The 17,062-nt window shown below is 51.8% G+C and overlaps 1 protein-coding gene across 1 annotated transcript; it reads left to right on the plus strand.

Moving 5' to 3' along the window:
• The first annotated feature begins 1,592 nt into the window (after window positions 1-1,592).
• ATOX1 (antioxidant 1 copper chaperone) lies at window positions 1,593-6,607 on the plus strand. Its single transcript, XM_039559785.1, has 4 exons — window positions 1,593-1,706; window positions 3,202-3,277; window positions 4,544-4,700; window positions 6,390-6,607. The coding sequence occupies exons 1-3, from the start codon at window positions 1,608-1,610 to the stop codon at window positions 4,675-4,677; spliced, it is 309 nt and encodes a 102-aa protein (XP_039415719.1). The 5' UTR covers window positions 1,593-1,607; the 3' UTR covers window positions 4,678-4,700; window positions 6,390-6,607.
• The last annotated feature ends 10,455 nt before the right edge of the window (window positions 6,608-17,062 follow it).

The raw sequence follows: 17,062 nt of genomic DNA on the forward strand, positions 1-17,062 counted from the left end.
AGTGGCCACCCGTTTTGGCTGTGTCTCCACAGGGTGCTTGGTGCTCACCTGGCCCACGCACCTGAGAGAAACCCCCAGTGGAGGTGGGTAAAAGTAGCTGCTCACCCCAAAGCACCTCAGCCAGGCACAGCCCCGGCCGCTCACGCCGTGCGGAAGGTGGTGGGCACTGACCCCTGCCCATCCCGGGGGGGCTCGTACAGCTGCTTTTCCCTCACAGCTTTTCACTGAGCAAAGCAGACACAGCATCAACTGCCCCAGAGGAAAGACAATCCCAGCAGGGGCATTTTCTAACACACCTGCAAAGGAGGAGGAAGGCCTGGAAGTTCTCAGATCCTTGCTCACCAGCAGGTGCTAGTCCAGGGACCCCGGAGAGCAGGAGGGAATGGGAACAGGCCGTGAGCCAGAGCTAAGCAGCTTCCAGGCAGCCATAGCTTTCCATTTGTTCGTGTCACGTCCCATCCCGCATGTATCTATGACATGAAGCACTCGGAGATAGATCTCACCCTATAAAAATGACTTCCTGCCCACCACCACATCCATGAGCGCTGCCTAAACCCCTCCCTGCCATGCCTTGCAGCAAGAGATACAGACAGTGGATTGGCGTGGGGCCATGCTCAGCATTAATATCCTCCCCCAATACCTCCTGGCTATTTTTAGCCTAAGCCACGCTGCAATCTGCCAGTCCATAAATCAGCACTGCAGACTTTTACAAAGTTTAACGTGAGCCCAGTGACCCAGAACAGCAGTCCGTCCCGAATAAACTCTGCCATGGGGATCCGGGACATGTCTCCACAGAGCAACAGTGGGGCAGGTAATTCTTCTTTTACAAAGCCATCAGTGCACCTTAAAACGAGTGCCCTCACCCCCAGTTGGTGTGGCAGCAAACAAGAAACACCCTGGTTGTATTCCCTGCTACAGGTTGGGCTTCTCAACAGGAAGATGCTGAAACCCAGCACGTGGTCAGGAAGCGTCTCACACAGCGCAGCTCCGCCAGCTCTTCTCGGCCCCGATGTGATGCACTGTCCCCTCTCCAGCTTCCCTGTGAAAGCACCTGAGCTGCTCCCGGGCCCCCCAACAGCCTCCTCCACCTTGACACAAGTTTTTCAGAAAGGGACTCGTTTTTCATTCAAAGGACCATACAGCCAGGGAAGGGAAAAAAACAAAAAAACAAAAAAACAAAAAAACAAAAAAACAAAAAAAAAAAAAACAAACAAACAAAAAAAAACAACAAAAAAAAAAAAAAAAAACCAAAAAACAAAGCACCACATCTTCAGGGACCAGCACCCTTCTTCTCAACCTGCTCTGCATTAGAATCTCCCCCCAAACCTCCCTCCCTCGATATCCAGTCTACAGGACCTCTCCCAAGCCAATAAATCTCAAAACCTTAGAAGACGGAGAGGAACGAGCTTTCTTTAGCAGCCCGGCCCCATCTTCATGGCTCTCCCCACCTCCCTCCCACAGCCATTTGTCCGTGCTAATCTTTAGCCTGGAAGCGGGCACGGCACCCGGCAAGGTTTTGGAGCTCCACATGGACCAGTCCCCATCCCTCCTCCGCTTTTTCCTTCCCCCTCCGCGGCATCCCCGCCTCCCGAGGCCGCGGCCGCGCCATGGGGCCGGGCCCGGCCCGCCCCTTCCTCCGCGCCGCGCCCGCAACCGCGATCGGCGATCCGGGATCCGGGATCCGGGGCCGCAGCTCAGCCATGCCGGTGGGTGCGGGCCTGGCGGCGGGGCCGGAGGGGCCCCGGGGGCTCTCTGGGGCTCTGTGGGGCTCGGTGGGGCTCTGTGGGGCTCGGTGGGGCCGGGGACGTGGCGGGGCGGCGGGGAAGGGAGGGCACTGCCCGGTACCGGGAGCGGCAGCGGGGCTCCCCCAGCCCTCGATGCTCCCGCAGTCCCCGAGGTTCCCCGACTCTCCGAGGCTCTTTCAGCCCCCCGGGCTCCTCATGCCCTCTTCCAGCCCCCGAACATCCGCAGGGTTCCCCCAGTCCTCGGGGCTCCCCCAAGCTCCTCGAGGCTCTCCCAGCTCCCCAGGGCTCCTCCAGCCTCTGGGACATCTCCCAACCCCTCCCCCGACTCTCCCAGTCCTCGAGGCTCCCCCAGCCCCCTGGGTTCCCCCAATCCTCGGTGCTCCCCTAGTTTCACAGGGCTCCCGCAGCCCTCCAAAGCTTCCCCAGATCCTGCAGCACCGCCACACCCCAAGGGTCCCCCAGTCCCCCAGGGCTCCCCCAAATTCCAAGGCTCCCCCGGTCCCGAACTCCCCCAAACCCCAGGTCCCCCCCCAGCTCCCAGGGCTCAGGCGCAGAAGGGGAGCATTGATGGGACCCTCCTTCCCACTGCCCGTACACCTCCCCAAAGCATCCAAGGCCTTTGGGAAATAAAAATGAAGAAAATGGCAATTACACTGAAAAAAAACAAACTAATGGTAACTTCCATCCCAAGCTCCTTCCTGGGTGAATGATCCCAAGAGGATTTTAGCCTCGCAGTGGCAGGGGGCACAGGGTGGTTCTGAATAGAAGGAAATACAGGTTGCTCGTAACAAATGAACAATAGCTTTACTTCCCTTTTTTAAGGAAAGCAAAAAGCATGTGCAAGAGAAAGAAATTAGGACCCATCCAGTGCCAAAGGTTGAAGGCGGTGGTTAGTTACAGGCAAACAATGTTTTGTTGACCCAGTATTGCTCACAAGTGAAGATACTGTTGGGGCCCCAGTGGAGTGGAGGGATGAAAAAACAGCACTAATGCTCTTTAAATTTCTGTTCTATTTATATTTTTATTATTTTGGGGGCCAGAAGCCTTGTAGACACAAGAAGAACAGGGTGGGGAAGCACTGAAAACCTCTCAGACTTAAGTCGGTGAGGAGCTGGAGGCAGGAGATTTGCTTTTCCTGAGCTCCCCTGGGCAAGCTGAGTGAGTCCAGCAGGGGCTGTGGAGATGGCAACCTGTGCTGACTCTGGAGGTAGCCAGACAATCTCCAAAGGCCCCTCAGGATTATGCTGTGGGGGACAGCACAAGGACACCATAGGGAGGAGTACCAAGAGCTCTTGGTTTTGCTGAAGATCTCTTAGTGGGATGTGTGTGGACCTTTTGGCTTGGGAGGCTTTGAACCCACCTCCACAAGGAAAAAGGCAAGTGTGGAGGACAAGTGCTTGTGGTGTGTTTCCAGCTGTGGCCTCCCTGACCCCTCGACTGCCTCTTTTCTTTCCAGAAACACGAGTTCTTTGTGGACATGACCTGTGAAGGCTGTTCCAATGCGGTCACCCGTGTCCTGCACAGGCTGGGAGGTGGGTCAGTGCTGGGTGTGGGACAGCCAGCTCCAGGGCAGTGCCCTGGGGTCCTCTATCCTGAAGGCTAACGCTGTGGGTGAAAGTTGGAAACTTCTCCTTGCTCTGCTCTGAGCCTGCTCCTTATCTGGTAACAAGTCACTGGTTGTTTGCAGGTCCGTGACCCTTGGAGAAGTGTCAAGGGAGGAAGGAGCTGCCGTGGCTGCAGGTGGCTCTGAGTCACCAGGGCCTCACCCTGAACCCTCTGGGAAGGACACTGGTAGACCCCAGCTCAGGCTGCCAGAAGGAAGGGAGGTGGATGTCCTGCCTGGCCTTGTTTCCAAGGAGGCCTGGGGTGTCTGTGGTGCTTCCCTGAATGTGTCATCAGCAGTCACAGTGAAGAGCTGCTGAGCAGAGCATTCAGTGGTTGTCTGTGTAGGCTATTTTTAATACCACCTGGAAAATTATAACCCATGTCTCCTGTTTGCTGGCATTTCCAAGAGAGAAGGATCTGGCCTGCACTCATCAATTGTGAGGACCTGCTCCCCTCCAAGGGAGAACAGCTTCCAGCCACCAAGGCAAAGGCCTTGCAACTTGTTCCAGACCCCGTTACCAGGCTGTAACCGTCCTATTTTCTCTGTGTGTGGTTGGCAGCACCTCCATCACTCTTCAACAGGCTGGCCAGTATCAGCCTCATGTGATGATGTGGCAGAGCTCTCAAAGGTGATACACACCTACAAGTTTTGTGAAAATACATAACTGGATGGAGACTGCATGTCCAGTTCCTCTCACTGGACTGAGAGTGGCTCACCTTTATTAGCCACTGGGAAATCCACATGTGGAAATGTCTTTTCCCTCCTTCTACTTCTAGCTGTTAGGTGGTACCACCAGTTTAGGAATCCTGTCCTGAGCCTTTCCTAACCCTATCCACACTAAACCAGGCTGAGCCCAGGCTGAGCTGGGTGGAAATTTTAGTGGTTGGTTTAAACTCAGCTTACTCTGATTCCTGCATGAGTGATTGCGTTGATCCAAGGTGGGGTGAGCAGATAAAAGCAGGTGAGAGACTGGTGCCTGATGTACAGCTAGAGCAGATCTGGCTTTCTTCACACCACTGCTGGCAGGACACCAGGTTGGTTTTACTGGCTGGTGGTGGTATCAGAGTGTGCTGGCAGAAGATAAATGTCCATTTGACTGGTGGCCTGGGGAGCACAGATGTGTGAAGGTGAGCTTTCTCTGTGCTTACACCATTTGGCTGCTTCTAATTATGCAAAATTTTTTTCCTCATAGGTGTCAACTTTGACATTGACCTGCCCAACAAGAAGGTGTGTATCGACTCGGAGCACAACGTTGACACCCTGTTGGAAACCCTCAAGAAGACTGGAAAGAATGCTTCCTACCTCGGGGAGAAGTCTGCACAGTAGCCTTGCCTGGTGTGAGGAGCTAGGTATATACCAGCTGTATCCAGTGTGGAAGAGAGTCATCTGAGCTTTTTCCAGCTCTCCCAGTAAAACAGGCTTCTTCCTGGAAAGCACAAATTTAAAAAGACCTGCAGGTCCAGCTTCAGCAAACCCCTCATATCCGAGAAGCAGCTGGAGCACACACAGGGACCCCTTAGCTATCCTGCAAAGGCCGTGTGATCCCAGCCTTGGCTGTAGTTAAGAGGTAGAACTCAGCCTCTGTGCCATTCCCAGGTGAACCTAGAGTTTGCCAGAGCATATTGTGCATGAAAACAAATCCCAAACGCGCTTAACAGGTGGCCAGAGAGGGTGGTGGGCCCCAGCAATAGCAGTGAGGGTGATGGGACACAAAGACCGCTGTGGGTGCGTGATGCTGTGGGTTGGTTCTTACCACAAGGACCTCCAACAGCTCTTGATAACGCTGTTAATCCTCCACTAAACTCAAGAATGGAAAAACAGCAGCTCCCTGGCACTCTTCTGGATGTAAAATGTTGGGTTTCAGAATAGCTCCCAGTACACACAGTCCCTGGCCAACTGTCTACCCCAGTGACAACCCGATTGTTGCAGCCTGTCAATTTTCCCAGAATTCCAGCACTATGAAGACATGTACAAAACTCTCCTGACTGTAAAATATATTGGCAGACAAGGTTCAATTTCAGTAGGAAAGAATAAAGTGGGAGAGGGCTGCCCACTCACTGCATGTATTGTTCTTTACTGTGCAAAATTATTACATTGCATCTCCTAAGAATTTGTTTCTGTCAGTGGAGCTTTCTGGTCCAATGACATTTTTTTAAATGGTCTAGTTGGATGATCGCAAATACCCAGCACAGATGCACTGAAACTAGTTCATGCTGATTTAATTCCCAGTCAGTAAATTAAATCAGGGATTTATACCAGCAGGAATTAAACTGATACAAGAAAGAGCTGAGCTGATAGTGATGTGTGTGCAATAGATCTGCATTGTTTAATAGACTGACAACAGATTTAAAATCTGCAGTTTGTATCATTTGAGCAGGCTCTCAGTGCTTCTTAGAAATTGTTTAAAATCATAGCTGTAATCAAATAACACCCCCACTTCAACAGAGAGAGGCGTGCTCTGAATTGATTATTGCCTCAAATAGTTTTCAGTATTGACTGCAAGGGCTGTTACAACTTGCAGGGAGTTGTGGACTATGTGTCAAGTGCCCGCAGAATTTAACTATTACAGCACAGTCAGTCTCAAATAACAGGGATGTGTCTCTTTTCCTGGCCCCATTTTCCCATTTCTTTCCTTATATGACATCAGGGCAGCTGGTGAGTCAGTTCAGCTGGCCAGCGTGGCAGAACATTTCTCTGGATGCCTTTGTTTTCCTGTTGGATTTTTACTGAAGCTCTTTGACTTATCCAAGAATCGTAAGATCCAAAACAAAGGAGAGCAGGGGACTGGACTGCCCTTGCAAGATCCCTTTAGCAGTCAGGCTGAAAATCTACTAAATGTAAGTTTTGCACACCACATAGGGAATATTTTTTAGGGGCCCATCTGTAAAAGGAAGGAGGGAAGTTGCAAGTCCTTGGCTCTGGTGGATAGATTTCCTTTGTCTTGTGACCGACAGAGGGCATCTCTGTATAACATTATCTCTGGGCCTTCGTATTCTTTTCCTTTTATTTATTTATTTATTCATTTATTTATTTTGCAGGAACTCAAACATGACTTCAGCAAAAAGATGGCTTAACTGTTTGCATGTTTCCCGACTTGCTGTGTCATTTGACCTTTACCAGATGTCGGAAAGTAGAGGGCTGGTGGGAGGAGACTGCTGTGCCTTGGGCTTTAGAAGTGGAGAGATCTAGAGGAGGAGGTTATGTCGTGTTTCTAGTCCCACAGTAAATCGAGGCGCTGCTTTTAACTTTCAGTGCATGTCTGTGTGTCCTGTGTGTCTTTGTACTGCTTTGAGTGGTTTTCTGTGAAAGAGATGGCTTTTAGGGATGGGAAACTCCCCTTCCCATGCAAGACAGGTCTCCCAGGAAATTGCAGCTATCCTTAGAAGTTGACTGCAACCTCTGCCTGAGGGACACATCTCAGGAGAACTGTGCTTGAATGTCACTTAGATTCAGGGAATCTGTGTCTTGGAAGTTGTTTTTTCCATCACAGAACATACAAGCTTTCCATCTGGGATGCAAGTTCTGGGAAGGGACTTTTGCAGCCCCCATAGGTCAAGGAAAACCCGGTGTCCTTTTGAGCTCGGTGGGGCCATGAGGCACAGGTGTGCAGAGGAGAATGCCTGAGCTGATGAGAAATACAGAAGGGATGGAGGAAGGAGAAGGGTGTGGGCACATCCAAGGTCTCTTATTTCCTGGCCCCAGTGACCAGTGGTCTGGGCTGTACTGTTGCTTTCATTTAATTCAGGTTTTCAGCCCAGGGGAGGGATTGCATGTGTGTGTCCCAGTCCGCCGTCTCTCGTTTCACATGGGGGATGTCTCCCATGCCTACCAGTCACATGGGGCTTGTTCTACAGAAAAGAAAACCAGCTAAGATTTGGAGGAAAAGATTACTCTACATTTTAGAGAATTTTTGCACTTGTACAAAGAGATTGCTTTTGACATAATTGCAGTTTATTTTTTCCTAGAGTAGTTTACTGCTTCAAAGTCCTTTACCTTTGATCCAAGCGTGATTAATTGCTGTAGATGCACTTGCAGGGAGCTGGAGAGGCACTTCAAGGAATGTGTTGCAGACACTTTTTATTACTGTTTAGTTTAAGGGAAGCTAAAGGCCACAAGTGTAACATCACTGCTTTATTTTCTTCTATTAAAATCTCCCAGTGGCAGGAAGTTTCCAGAGCCAAGACCCAGACTCACAACCTATTTCTGCTTTGTGTCCATGCACTCAGATGCCCAGTGTGACCCCTCCAGGGTCCTGGGGAGTGAGCGAATCCCTTTCCCTAGACTGCCCTTGCTGCTCTGAGCTGGTGTTTGCCAATCTCAGTTATGATTTATTGCTTTCAGCTTCCTCCCAGGCTTGGCCAGTGCCCAGCTGGTGCCTGTGGCTCAGCTTTGGTGGCAGTGGCTGGGGGAGGACGTGTGCTGGCAGCTTGGTGAGGAGCTGGATGGCACAGCTGGCCTTGGAGCCAGCAGTCCTAGTGGCACTTGCTGTCTGCCAGGCTGGCAGGGGGACTGGCAGGTGCCCACACAGGGCAGCTCCCACTCTGTCCTGCTGAAACCAGGCTGCTCATCCTCGGTTTCTGTGGTGCAGCTTATGCTGTCCCCACTCCCCAGGCTGTTCTGCTCCCTTTTCCTTGCTCTGTTTTGGGTAAAGCCTGCTTATCTCTGAGACAGACGAGGAGAGGTTTCTACCCACAGCCAGCTGGGAGGTTCGTGCTGATACCTGAAGTTCCAGCACCCATCTGCAGGGCTGCCATCTCCCAGCTCTCCCCTCCGTTGTTCAGTGTGGGCAGAGAGGCCAGACACTGCTGTAAGCTCTGGCCTGCTGAGTAATGACACCCTGTGGCAATCCTTACTTTGGCGTGTGGGCTGCACTTGGGCTGAATACAGCTGGGATAGGGAAGTTAGGGCAGGATGGCTGAGTCTGAACAGAGCAGCAGGCCTGCAAGGTGGCTGCTTGAGAGGTTTATGGAGAAGCTTTGGGAGAAAATACAACTTCATAGACTAAAAGAGTAAGAGAGTCCCTGCAAAGTTTCTTTGTTCCACCACTGCCCAACTGCAACGTCTTCATTTATCACGTTGGCCTGAACTTGACTGCATCTCACGGAGAGGGACCCCAGCAAGCCCACATGGATAATGTGGCCACAATATTTTCCACAGGAAACAATATGCCAGACACTGAGGCTGTGAGGCTGTTTTCAGACGCGGAAATGCTCAGTTTGCAATGCAAACAGGAAAGGGTGGCACTTGGAAAAGGAGTTTTCCTATACCACAGACACCCTGGCTCTGCAGGACATCCCAGTGACCTGCTGGAAGAGTGATGTGTCAGCAGGATGAGCAGCTGGTGAGGTCCATGGTGCATTGCCATCCATGAATATGTCGTCCCAGCAGCAGGGAGACTTCACTTCTGATTTCTTTTTTTCTTTTTTTTTTTTTTTATTTCTTCACTTCTGGTTTCTTCAGAAGGGTCTCAGCCCAGCTCCAGCTGAACTGTGAGAATCCATGAACTGCCTCTAGCTGCAGCACCAGTAAGAACTGGGAAAACCCTGAGGGACAGGCTTTAAAAGTTCTTTTGTTTCCCCTGCCTCAAAATGATCTTCCCCTCTGACCCCCCCCCCCACAGTGTTTCCAGCAGACAGCATTTGCTTTTCTCACCCATCTCTGTAGTGTTTGCAGCATTGCTGCTGTGCTTCTGGGTGTCATTTTTCGCCCAGTGTTACCTTCCCCTGCTTTTTAAACAGAAATCTAATTTCAGTGGAAAAGTCTACAGCCTCCAAAGCCCAATCCTTTATCCACAAAAGAAAAGCCGTGGTTATCCCAGGGCCGCCTTAAGCACCACTGGCTTTTGGGCACTTTCTAATTACCTGATGACAGGCGGGGATGATTTTAGCCAAAGGAGCAGTTGTACTCAGTCAAACCACCCAGTAAATGAGAGAATTTCCAAAATAGCACCGCAGCCTGCAGAAAGCAGGCAAGGGACAGGAGATCCCCCCTCAGTGCCTGCAAATGGTGATTCCTGGTGGCTTGGAGAGGTAAATTGCTGTGAAATTTCAGGGTGGGAAAGATGGCTTCAGTTTGCAACAATCTCAGGAATTTCACAGGCGTGTCGTGTCCGGGTGTCGAGACAGTTACACGGGGGATTCATTACCAAAAGATGGGGATTTTCTGGTCTTACTGTGCTTCTAAATGTTTGCTGTAAGAAACAGCCCGCCCCAGGCTTCCACCTTCACTCGCCTGCCTGTTCGCAGCCCAGGCACAGCAGGGCAGAGCTGGGAAGTGATGAGCACCATGACTGATGTTTGGCTGGTGGGCAGGATCATACCCCCACGCTTTTGGGGTCAACATCAGCCCTGAGCAGCTGCACATTGAGCTAAAGCTGTGCAGCTGGACCTGGAGGTTGCCCTGGGCTTGGTGTTCAAAGTCACGAGTGTCACCTGAAGTGGTCAAACATCTCTGCACATAACATGGTCCTTCAGAGGGACTCCAAACTGGCTGGAAAAAGCTTGGTGGTCTCTCTGAACTAAATGTGCTGATCTTGAATCGATAAGGTCTGCAAAGACCCAGTCTACCTCATTGTGAGGCCACAGTTGGGCTGAGGCCGCTCTGTGCTGGGTCATTTGCAGAACTGTCCCAATGCAGCACTGGCATACAGAGCAACATCAAAGGCCCTGGCTGGTTCCCAACTCCCCTGTTGATACATGCAGATTCCCTGGGTGACCATCACAGGCAGCTTTCCACATTGCAGCTTCCAAAACAGCAAAACACACAGGGACCTGACAGACTCCCCCTCCAAAACAGGAAAACACACAGGGTTCTGACAAACTCCCCCTCCAAGACTGTGGCAGCAAAAATAGAAGAAAACCACCCAACAAATCAAACAAACAAAAACCAGGCTTAATTAAGGACTTCAAGAGCAGGAAATGTGCACACGTGTGCTTGCCAGAGCACAAATATTTTCTTTTGGAGCTGCTTTCTCCAAGGGTTCAGTAAGGTGATCGAGGCTGGGTTACAGAGCAAGGGTAGCAAACAGTTCCCAGCCCCTCCGGAAGGCAGCGGCCACAGGGCACTGCTGTTCTGCATCCTTCCCAATGCTCTGGCTTTTGGCTTTAGGCTCCCACAGTATATACTGAAGCTATTCAACAATTTGGCTAAAAGCAGATGGGGAGGGAGAGAAAACAAAGTCAAACGAGAGGGAGAAAGGCAGCTTTTGTGCAGCCTCTGTTTGCAAAAGACAGCCCAAGCCCCTTTTGGACTAAGGTTTAATTTATTGGGCTCTGGAGAGCTGAGGTTCACAGTCCCACAGCTGCTGCAGGCAGTGGCACATTGGGGCAGCAGCTGGGAGTGGGTGGGAGCAGCTCTGATAAGTGAGGAGCTTCCCCAGAGGGGCTCTGGGATACACAGGACAAGATGCAAGGACCTGGCTGCTCTGGGGGGAGCAGATCTGCCCTCTGACTCTTCTGCTACATGGGCCTGTCCCAGGTCACCTGGAAGGGATGAGGGAAACTGGTCTGCATAGACAGGAGCCTTCAGCCTGGCCCTTCCTGCTATTGTCCCCCTGCTCCTTGTGTCTGTTCCTGAGCATCTCCCAAAGCCCTGCTGGGTGCTGCAGAGCTAGGTTCATATTTCCTCTTCACCAGTCCAGACTAGTGGGTTGCTGTCACTGGGGCAAGACACAGCCAGAAGAGAGATCCTGCAGCATTTCAGACTTTTCCACAATTCCCACCTGGTCTGAAATTCCCAGGGCAGGACCCTCTCTCTCAGCCCATCTGAGACCTGCTCACCCATTTTCAACAGATGGGTGAGAAAACACTAAAACAACAAACACAACTCATCCCCTTGTAAAACCTTAAAAAGGAGGTGCCTGAACAGACCAGGAATCCACTGTGTGCAAGTACCATTTCAGATGGAGCAATTCCCCCCCTCCGAAGCTCCTGCTGGGCCATGGGCAGAGCTTGGCCCACAGAAGCCAATGTCAGCAGAGTGCACAATGCCCAGCAATCACAACCAGGGCCTCGAGCTTAATCTGTTGTGCACAGCTTCAAAAAACCCAGCCCACACAGCTATTGTCAGGGTGATCCCACCGATTGCATCAGTAGTCTGCATGGGACACAGGGCTGTCTCCAGGGCTCCGGGCAGGGGTGCCTGGGGAGCAGCCCTGGGGTCCCTGGGGCTGTCTCAGGCTCTGTGGACAAGCCACAGTGCAGGTTTGTGCTGTGCTGCTCTACAAATAGAGCCTAAGGTCCTTTGGCTTTTCCCTTGCCTTTGTGTCTCTGCTGAGCTGGTGGGAGCTGGTTATTACTATTGTATTATTGTATTATCCCCACAAAGGCGTGGGACAAAGGCAAAGGGTCTCCCTTTGGTGGAGAAAACCCTGGTACCAGCATTTGCGTCTGTATTTCCCTGTGGTTTTTCCTTCCCCTGCATCTGTCCAGCGCTCCATGCTTGTGCCCTCCCAGGAGCAGCCAGCAAAGCAGGCAGCTCGGTGGGAACGATCCAATTTCCAAGGCAACTGGGATGGGACTGAGTCCAGAGTGTCCTTGACTCACAGAGCCGCTCTTATTTCTCCAGTTTCCTCTCCATTTGCTTTCTTAATTCAGCCTGTCCTTTGCCAAAAAAGCAGAGATGTGGCACATCCAGCGTCCTCCCCACTGGCTTTACAGCTGCTGGGGGATTTTTAGCTTTCCAGTTTCAGTAGCAGCCCTCCAAGCTTGCCTTGCCCTGAGGTCAAAATATGTCAAAGTATGGTCGAAGCAAGAGCATAGGAAGGCAGGAGGCTGGCTCTGACTCTAAAGGCTCTGTGCTGAGCTTCTTGCCAAGGGTCCGTGTACTGAAGACACAGACGTCTATCCCCAGGTATGGATCACTATCCTTTGCCACTAGTGCTGGTCAGCTCTGCTATGAACAGCTGAAGATGCAAGTCCTGATGTGTCCAGAGAAAAACCAGAAACATGGAGTCCAGAAATCATCTTGGCAAAGTGTCTCCAAGCCCCTCCTGCCATCCCCTTGCTTTCCTTCTCCCTGACAGAGAACTGTTCACAATTCCTCCAAGCAGGGTCTCAGCATGCCAGTGGAATGGCATGGGCTCAGCTGCACCCCAGGCCTTGCAGGAAGCCAGCAAACCTTCCCTGTGGGCCACCCAGAGATCCAATGAACAGCAGGAGATGCACTCGGGATCAATGCTGAAGAGCCACTTTGAGGCAAAGGGAGCGGAGCATGAACTGCTCTTTGCCATGGAAAACAATAGACCCAACCCAATGCCAAGAGTGTTAAAATTCATCCCTAGACCAGGATAATGCTGAAAACCTCCAGCTGTTATTTCCAGATTTGCAACCACAACAGAGGAGCGGCCAGTTCCTGCCAGAGCAGCAAACTTGTTTGTGTGTCTGCGTCAAACTGAAAGCCAGGCGTTGCTCCCCACACCGTCATTGTCCCTCTGTCCCTGGCGGTCTCAGCCTCGCAGCTGGGGGGGAGCAGGACAGAAAGTGTCCCTGTCCCAACTGCGATGGGCCCACCCTGGTTTGCAGGGCAGACCTTGCTCCCGGGCTGGGGACCAGCGGCTGGAGCCCCTCCTGGACACATCAGGCTGGGACCACACTCCAGATGTGACCATTGGTAGGAGCAAGAAGAGGGGCCAGGAGATGAGATCTCGCTCCCAGTTAGTCCCTCCCTTCATTTCTTCCACACAGCTCCCAAAAACTCAGGAAGACAGATAAACCTTCTGATTTGGGGAGGGGTCAGAGAAAGAGATCTCACTTCTCATCCAGCCTTTTCACCCACACTTTCCATCCAGAAGCAGAACAGATTCCCTCGGTAGCACTCACTATTTGTAATGCCTTGGAGAAAAACCAGCATGAATGGCCCAGCCTTGAGTGAGATGACATCAGTGTCAGGCCAGGCACACCTCAGGCAGTGAGGATGCTGTTCTTGGGGGTTGCAGTGGATGACTTTTAAAGGTCCCTTCCAATCCAAACTCTTCTATGGTTCTGGGATTCCTCAGAGTTGCCTGGGGAGAGAAGCAGGAAAGGAGCCCTTGGGCACAGGCAGGAGCCAAGCTCCCTCGGCAGCTGCCCGGGTGCCCTCGCTGTGCACAGCTTCATCAGCCTCTGTGTGCATTAGCGAAGGGAATAGGTGAACATCCCCACAGTGGGTTTGGTGCCTGGATCCAGCTGGGTGGCCATCAATTATCCAAAAGCACGGTGTGGTCTCCCTCCTGTTTTGCAGCTGAGTATCTCCAGACGGGCCCAGACAATTCCCTGCACCATCCCCCTCATTGAGAAAGCTGCTGTTTCCTTAATTTCCCAGTTCCCACCTTTTCCCCCTCAGTGAACAACAGAATATTTTGAGTGTTCATGCCATTAAAAATCCACTCCATTAATCTTGGTAGTAAATCCTGGGCAATCTTGCTGCCTGGGGTGACATGGGCAGGCACGGGAGAGGATGCAAGTTGTACCTTTGGGCACATCTGAAGTTAAGGGACTGCGGGGTGACATAACCAATGCTTGTGTCTCATCTCTGTAATTTTCTGGTTAGTCTTTGCAGATGTCTGATACAATTAATGTTCATTAGCAATCTCACAGCAGCATCACACAGGAAAGAGTCCAATGTTCTCTCCCTCAGAGCCCCCATTTCAGGAAGAATTTTTTCTCTCTGCTTTTCCCATAAAATAGAAGCTTAAAAGGGACTTCTCCAAATCTGGTAGGTTTTTTTAAACTGTGATTCTGGTCCCTCCATTTCCTTAAACAGCTGCTGATAACATATGCAGGGCATACGGCGTGGGGAAACACTGCTAATTTTAGCAGCAGGTCCTGAGGGAGGGACCCTGCTCTGGGCTAGGCACAGGATGGAAAGTCACTGTGTTTGCTCAGGGCCCCACATGACCTCGCTATTTTGGGGCTGCCCACGTCCCACCTTGCCCCAAGCTCACAGACACGGTGCAGTATCAGCCCCAAGCCTTCCCACAGCCCTGCCCACAGCACTGCTCCTGCCAAACCCCGGCCAAACGGGATGGTGGTTTTCTGAAGGGAAGTAAACAAGCTTCAGGGCTAAATTGAGATCCCCAGAACTCATCACACCGAAGCAGTGATGGACGAGGTATTTTCTGCCCACATATGTCCGCTGTATTTTCATCCAGCTAAGGGGGTTGTGTCCTCTTGGGTTTCCTTTACTCCCTCATCAGTGAAATTCCATCAAGCTCCATACAGATGATGCAAATGATTCCCCCACTGACTGGCCCTTGCAAGGAGCAGAATATCTGTGCATGGCCTTAAAGATCTGAATTGCTCAAGGTAGGAATATTTCAAGGAACTTGAACTCCCTGGAGTAAAATCCACACTGGACAGGGGAGCTTAGAGTGGTTCAAAAGTGCACTAGGAGATGATTTGAAAGGAGCCAGCAAGCAGAGATGGTGTGGAGGTCAGTGCTTGCACTTGGTGTTGGCCTGGAGTGGCTGTGTTTGTAAATCACAGTCACCAGATGTTAAAATCACGAAGTGGCTCTCAGCACTGCCTTTTACCAGCCCTGCCTACCTGACCCTACACCCTTTCACACGGCTCCTGCATGACAGGGGTGGCTCAGGCTCACAGGATATCCTGCCCCAAAGTCTTGTCAAAAAATATTTCCTACTGTCTCCCCTAATATCCTCTTTGCCAGCTTCTACAGCTGCCTGTGACTGGCTGTGGTGATGTAACCCCAGTGGGCAACCAAGCACCAGCACAGCTGCTTGCTTTTCCCTCTGTACCCCATCCTTCCAAAAGAATGTCGCCAAAACCAATCCCATTTTGTCTCCTCTAAAGGGCACCCTGTTCATGGAGCCTCCTGCATCTGGCAGCCTGGCTCAGTCATCTGGTACATCTCAAGCCAGGGCTTGTTCTGAAGTGAGCTCAGCTCGAGCAGAAAGTGTCAGAGCAATAGATAGAAAAATGTGGATTCTCAGGGTGGATATGTGTGGGCTCAGCCGGGCGTGGCCCAGGCACCTCAGGCACCTCCCGCCCTGTGTCCTGCCTGGATGCAGCCACAGCTCCCGCACAGCTCAGCTCCCACCCAGGGATGCTGTAGGAGTTCATCCACCAGCAGTGCTAGAGGGGATGTGGCCTCTCGGGATCGCTCTGTCCGGTGCCTGTCCTGGCTTGTGTCACAGCAGGACACAGGCTGTGCAGGGGGCAGGGGATGGGGAGCAGCTGGGAGCACGGAGCCGTGCACACACCGAGTTACTGTAAGCGGGGCAGGGCTGCCCGGGAGCGGGGATATTTTGATAGGGTTTTGCCAGCAATGAGGGTTAATAGGAGGACACTAAAGTCCTGTTTTTCAGCCTCCACAGGGAACTGCTAAACTTTCCAGGCTTCAACTCATATTCCAGCTTGCCTGTCACCAGTGTGCCTTGCCCTCCTCAAGACTGGCTTTCCCTCCTCCTCTTTGCCTCTGGCAATGCACAAGCCTGGAGCGAAAGCAGCCCTCACTTAAAGCCCATGTTCTCAGCTTCTGGATCCTGGGGACAGCAAGTTATGCTGAGGACACCAAATCCTGCTGCCTGCTTTGCTTCAGCTGCAATTCCAATCCATGGCAGCTCTGCCCCATCACTGCTTGGCCCCACGGACACTCACCAGCCTGCCCACTGCATCACATTCCCAAAGGGAGCCTTCTAAATGGGCTCCCAGCATAGACATGGCCCAGAAAAACCATTGCTTTCCTCCCTTAGATGTAAGTTGGTATGGCCAATTAAATTAAGAAGGGTTGTGGGGTAAGTAGCCAACTCATCTGAGAATCAAGCTTCTCTTAGAGGACCTCACACTCATGACCCAAAAAACCAAATGCAGCTGGCCCCCGAGAGCCTTGTGAACCCTCGAATTTGCCTTTCTGGTCTTTTCCTCACCCATGGTTATGTCCACTGCTCTCCAGATGGCATTTGATGTTCTGGGGCTGGCACAGCTTCACCTGGGTATTCCCATCAAAGCTGCCTTTTAGACTGTTTCTCCATGGAAAAGAGCTGCCACTGCAGCCCAGGAGCTTCCCTCTCCCCACATGCCCCAGGGGCTTGAAAGTGGATTCCTGTTTATTTCCTCAAGCAGTTCTATTAATATCCTTCAAAAGCTGCCAAACCGCATCTGTCTGGCCCAAGAGGACTCAAAAGTGCATCGTAGGTAAACACCAGGAGCAAGGTGGGACTACCTGGAGCTAGCAGCCCTTCCCTCCTGGAAGTTTTATTTCACCTTCTGCAAGTCACAGGCACAAGTGCAGCACAAGGCCTCAAGCAACAGCAGAGGAGGGCTGAGACACCCAACTGTAATTCAGGCACACAACATCCTCATGCCCAGGACTAATAGGGAACAGCCCCTTGCAGAAAGGGGCCTTTTGGAACAATCAGGTTTTTTGTATACTGTAGGTGTTGGGCTGGGACTAAACTCAGCCAGGCTGGATGTGCCTGGGTGTTTCAAATCAGCTGAGGACGGCTCTTGTGTGCTGGTGCCTGATGCAATGTGTCCAGGCAGGGCTGTGGGGACTCTGCCACAGGGACGTGGTGAGGGGCTACAGCCAGAGGGGTTTAATCTGCCACCCTCTCTGGGTGTTCAGACGTGATGCCCATGAGCAGCATCCTGGGCAGCGCAGGGGCAGCTGCAGCACACAGAGCTCCTGTCTTGCACCACAGCTGAGGAAGGTGATGGATTTTATTCCCCTGCTTCTTTGGCCTCAGTTTGGTTTCAGGGAGGACAGACAGGCT

This window comes from Corvus cornix, chromosome 13 (assembly GCF_000738735.6).
Source record: "Corvus cornix cornix isolate S_Up_H32 chromosome 13, ASM73873v5, whole genome shotgun sequence".
Taxonomy (NCBI): Eukaryota; Metazoa; Chordata; class Aves; order Passeriformes; family Corvidae; genus Corvus; species Corvus cornix.